General features: G+C 38.6%; 1 protein-coding gene across 1 annotated transcript; it reads right to left on the minus strand.

The window, feature by feature from the left end:
• Window positions 1-948: 948 nt before the first annotated feature.
• LOC135895587 (arg8-vasotocin receptor-like) lies at window positions 949-4480 on the minus strand. The gene is made up of 2 exons (XM_065423725.1): window positions 3565-4480; window positions 949-1148 (listed from the first exon to the last, which is right to left on the minus strand). Exons 1-2 carry the CDS (start codon window positions 4478-4480, stop codon window positions 949-951), a joined length of 1116 nt encoding a protein of 371 aa, XP_065279797.1.
• Between the last annotated feature and the right edge of the window lie 1277 nt (window positions 4481-5757).

The following is a 5757-nucleotide window of genomic DNA, read 5'->3' on the forward strand; positions in this document are numbered from 1 at the left end:
GTACTAAGCCCATAGAGTGCTATATGGTTCAGAAATTACCTGTCAAGCTGCCTATCCTAGATGCACATTCAGTGCCAGCAGATGGGTGCTAGGAGATAGGACAGGTCTGAATGCACTCTGCACAAATATATGCAGAATTCAAAAATGGCTCAAAGTCACCCACTGTGTCTGTTTAGATAGGGTGCAAATTCACTGCAAACCTGTCTGTGCACCAGGTGACTTGATAGAGAATCTAGTCCTTTGTGGTTCTTTTGTATTATATATAAATGGGAACTACAATGAGGCCACCATTCTCCTTATACTGGAACATTACCATAGTGCCTGAGCACTTGTGACCCAAGATGTTATTTGAACCTAAAGCAGATGTCCAGAGTTGCAAGAGCAACGTATAAAGACTCTGTGACATTTAACTCCCCAGGACAGACACATTTTTATAAAGTGTTTAATTAAAGCTGACAGAGGGTTTTAGTGACTTTCTAATGCCTTCTCAAGGTTTCGCAAATATTTCCCCCAAATTTTTCCTGAACTATTCATGCTTCAATTTCAATATCACACATTCAAATCTAATGATAGGATTCTCCTTTTCAACAATATCACAATTTGTCATCACTCTTGTAGAAATCTTTTGGCAATCCAAAATTAGAGAACAGAAAGCAGTTTTTGTAGACAAAAATGAAGTATATAAAATAGCTCTACATATCTTTGCCAATAGTTATATGAATTCATTTGAATGTTATAGTGCAATGTAACTGTTAAAAGTCAGGCTTGCACAACACTGGAATTCTTGCAATGCAGTGTATGCTACAATATTTAAGAAAAATATATTTATACAGTGAAGGACAATTTTTCAACTCACTCCATTCCTCAGATAACAAAGGATAGGGATAAAATATTCACATAAAAGTTGAATGTAATTAATGTATCAAAGCAACAAAAATAAGTTTATATTTATACACAAGTTAGGTTTTCTTCTGGTTCCCTGTCTACCAAATTAATGCTTCCTGTGATCACAGATTCTTCCTGAGCTGAGATGTTTTTTGACTGCTTTTTGGCACAATATGGAATGTGGCCACAAAAATACATGTAAATCCACGGATTGGCACAACTATTCAAATTCCCCAGGAGCATGATGATGGTAAATGCTGCACCTGGAATGAAAGAATTGGAGAGATACCAATGTAAATAAGACACGCCAGAAAGTAGTAATGTTCTTATGAATTGATGCTCTTTGATGTACATGTTCTTAAATTAATTAACTTAACTTTTGTAGGATCAGTTTAGCATTTTGCAATAGAGAAAAAGTTAAAATAACATTAGGAGATTTCAGTTTATTCAATGGTTATAAAAATTGTAATTCTGTAGCTATCTACAGTATATAATACATTGTAGCTGCATATGCATAAGATGTATTTCAGAAATAGATATTTTTGCATAACTCTTCTTACCCCATATAAATCTAAATGTTAATGTAGTTGCTTGTTACCTTAATCTATGTAAATACTGTACCATCTCAGAAATGCATACCTGTAGAAAGAATTTTTAAAACAAAGATCATAACGTGAGATCTTTTCAGAAGACAAGACTATAGTCTAATTTTATAAAGTTATAGTATAATTTTGTCTGATTTATATCCATATTTTATCTTTCAACAGCTGAACTTTAGAAATGAAGTTGATAGGGAGTCTGTTTTTAACAAAAGAGTAGCAATATAATTTTGAAAATATTAATATTGTGTACAGCATTTTATTCTTTTGTATTTTAGCTTTGTTTTCATTACAAATATCAACCCTTACACAATTTGTAATTGTTCCATAGTTCACTGAAGATATTTCACAGCTAAGAACATTTCAATATTCAAAAACCACTTCAGAGGTTTTATAGTGTTGCTGTTATAAATAGTAAACCAGAAATATTTATTTTATTAATTTGAATAATTATTTTATTAATTAGTTAAAGCTAAAATGCTATATTGCCTTTAATTTCCCTAATATACAAAAAAAGTAATTCCATAATCTCTAAAATCTCTAAATGTATATATTGATCTCTTGCTAGTACAAATAAAACTTATAACATTTTCACTGTGTTGTTTACTAATAATTAAATGCTAATTAATCTTGGTTAGCCTTCCCAGCAGAAAAAAAGCCTTATTGAAAGCATATGTTTGTACATGTGTACACACACATTAAGTAACCCCCAAGATGATTTTTGATTATGCAGTGTAATATGTTACCAGCTATTGTACATCATTATTCATGGCCATGAAAAACTCCTCACGGACTGTGAAATTTGGTCTACCCCATGAAATCTGGTCTTCTGTGTGCTTTTACCCTATACTATACAGCTTTCATGAGGAGAGACCAGCGTTCTCAAACTGGGTGTCCTGACCCAAAAGGTGGTTGCGGGGGACAGGTTGCAAGCTTATTTTAGGGGGGTTGCGGTATTGCCACCCTTACTTCTGCACTGCCTTCAGAGCTGGGTGGCAGGAGAGCGGCAGCTGCTGTGAAGGCAGCAGCACAGAAATAAGGGTGACAATACCATGCCATCCTTACTTCTGTGCTGCTGCTGGCAGTGGTGCTACCTTCAGAGCTGGGCTCACGGCCAGCAGCCACCGCTCTCCGGCCACCCAGCTCTGAAGGAAGCACTGCCACCAGCAGCAGCGCAGATGTAAGGGTAGCAGTACTGCAACCCCCCTTCAATAACCTTGTGACCCCCCCCACACACACACACACAACTCCTTTTTCGGTCAGGACCTAAGTTCCCTGTAAGCTGCGTGGCCGTGCAGCAGCTTATTTAGTGCCGCACAGGCACTCAGGGAACCCATGCAGCCGACCTGCCACAGCCGGGGGAGGGGTGTGCCATAGGCACCGACTTCCCCTCTAGCCTGGGGCGGTGCTCGACCCTGCCCTCCACCCCAGGCCCCGCCCCCACTCCACCCCTACCCCCAATCCCCGCCCCTTTCTCCAGCCCAAATACTGCTGCAAGGAGAGAGCTGGGGGGAGTCCTCTCTCTCCCTGTCATAGCCCCGGAGCACCCTCCTGCACCCCAAACCCCTCATCCCCAGCCCCACCCCAGAGCCCACACCCCCAGATGGAGCTCTCACACCCCTGCACCACAGCCCTCTGCCCCAGCCCTGATCCCCCTCCCACACTCTGAACCCCTCCACCCCACCCACACCACATGAATTTTGTTATGTGCACCAATATGGAGGTGATGTATGACGCATCACCTCCATATTGGTGCACATAACAAAATTCATTCCGCACATCTGTGGGAAAAATTAGAGGGAACACTTACAGCACCATGAAATTTCAAATTTAAATATCTGAAACCATGAAATTTATTATTTTTAAAATCCTATGGCTGTGAAATTGACCAAAATGGACCCTGAATTTGGTAGAGCCCTATACATCATTAATACAGTATGCAAACAAACTAGTCCTTCAAATTTAATCATACATAAAATGATTACACATCGTTGAACCTAAATAATATGTATATATAAAGAGGAAATGTAGCAATGTGGTAGTCTACTATAGTTATTGATAAGAAAAAGGAGTATCTTACCTTCAGTAATGCCACTGGGGTACCATACAGACCACAACTGTACAATGAAGAAAGGTGCCCAACAAAGGACATATGCAATAACTGTCACCACTGTCATTTTTACAGTCTTGATCATAGCCTTTGAAATACAGTTAATACTGCTTGCTTGGAATGGCAGGACTTGCTTCTGATTTATTGCTTCAAATTCATTCCTTTTTTTCACATGTACGTTCATTAGTATTATTTTGCAGATCTTAACCTGGCATATGGTAAGGATAGCTGTGGGAATGAAGAAAATAGCTACAAAAATCCAAGTCACATATGCCTTTAAGCCCCAAGGTTGGATGAACTCACCCCAGCATTCAAAAATATCTGGAGATATTTCAGTCTTGGAAAAGATAAATACTTGTGGAAGACTAAAAAGCAGTGATATAGACCAGCTGGTGCAAATGGCAGCATTCCAAAGAGCCCTTTTCTTTTGGAAAGTGACCATGGGATAACATACTGCTTGATATCTGTCCACTGTCATGACCACTATCATATAAGTAGAGGCAAACATGCCCAACAACTGCAAATATTTGATAGTTCTGCACAATGCATCTGGCCCTATGAAAATGTCTGTAATATCCCATATTAGTTGGGGAAGTACTTGAAAAAATGCTACCACTAAGTCCGCTATGCTCAGGTGAAGCATGAATACATACATCCTAGATAACTTCTTTCTTCTCCTCCACAGTACCAGTATGAGAATAAAATTGCCCACAGATGCTGTCATAAATATTACTCCCAACACAGCAATCTCTAACTGAGCTAATTGCTCATCTCTTTCTTGTCTTCCAACTGGATCTGACTTATTTGTCAAATTCAGGATAAGCTGAGGAAAAAGACTTTCAGTCTGATATTCATTAGCTTGCACAGGAACTGAAAAATTCTTCATAGCGCACAGAAGCTACTTACAGTAGCTGTTACTCACGACTCAGGTTGATAGCTCTGAAGTACGGGCTAGTAAATATATCAGCACTGGTTCAGGTTTCAGTGTGTCTTGAAACAAATCTCCACGCATGAATGAGCCTGAAGCAGCAAACCTGCATCTTGATAGACTTCTCTCTCTTGCTAGAGTGAAAAAAAGGCTTTATATAGTCTTCAAATAGAGTCTTATGTAACTTCATAATCATTTGGTAGGCTGTAGTTGTCTTAGCCAATAGGAAAACAACTAATATAATTGAGATAAATATATAAATAAAATGAGAACCACAGAGACTTGAAATAATCAAATCACTTATTTCAGTGCGGCCAAAATCATACTTACATATTTTTACCCATGAGAGCTTTTCCAAATATAAATGTTATGTAAACCAAAACTGTATTCCTCAGTATAATAACTAGAACTTTAGTCATAAATATTTACATGTGGATGGAAAACTTAGGTCCCTGAGTCTGGCTGCATGGTCACTCTAACTCTCTTAGATCCCTGAGACAAAGACCATATCCTAAAAGCTGCGAACACAAAGAGAGAGAGAGATTTTTTCCATTGAGTTTTCTGTTTTCAGATGTCAGTCAGCTGATCTAGAAAAGAAGAGACTTAAATGGTTTAAAATAATCCTTTATTGCAAGAATTCTGGATTCTTTTCTAAGCAAAAAGAAAAATAACACATGGAATACATTACATCTATTGCGACTGCAAGCCTGCTGATGTTTTAATGACAGGGAATGGGCGGGAGGGCAGGAACATTCTGTGGGAAATCCAACCGCTGAAGAGACATGAATGATATAGCAGTCTATAAGACCACTTCTAAACACCAGTCCTACAACCTATTCAGTTGTTTAAAGGTTTTAAAATAAACTGTCTAATATTTTTCTTTTCTCTATGTGGAGTAAATTATTTTGATGATTTGAGGAATCTTGTCTAAGTATAGCTTATGAATTCTGTTTTATATGGGGGACTCTCTGTATCTGTATCAGATTGCAAACTCCATTTTGAAAGTGGGGCTTGCTGCCTTTTTTGTTGCCTTTATGCCTCCATCTTGGACTAAATTCTAAGGGGTGGTGGCACATGGCTAACAAAGGCTTAATCTACACTAGCAACTTATATTGGTATAACTATGTTGCTCAGGGGTATGGATTTTGTACACCCCTGAGCGACACAGTTATATCGACCTATCTCCTGGTGTTGCCAGTGCTATGTTGATGGGAGGGCTTCTCCTGTCGGCATAG

This window comes from Emys orbicularis, chromosome 1 (assembly GCF_028017835.1).
Source record: "Emys orbicularis isolate rEmyOrb1 chromosome 1, rEmyOrb1.hap1, whole genome shotgun sequence".
NCBI classification, from domain to species: domain Eukaryota; kingdom Metazoa; phylum Chordata; order Testudines; family Emydidae; genus Emys; species Emys orbicularis.

What these genes read in the sequence shown, in the direction of transcription:
- LOC135895587 (XM_065423725.1), bottom strand. Translation starts at nt 4,480, where the DNA reads ATGAAGAATTTTTCAGTTCCTGTGCAAGCTAATGAATATCAGACTGAA. An exon ending in CCCCAGTGGCATTACTGAAG is followed by an intron (nt 1,149 to 3,564) that starts GTAAGATACTCC and finishes CTTTCATTCCAG; the next exon opens with GTGCAGCATTTACCATCATC.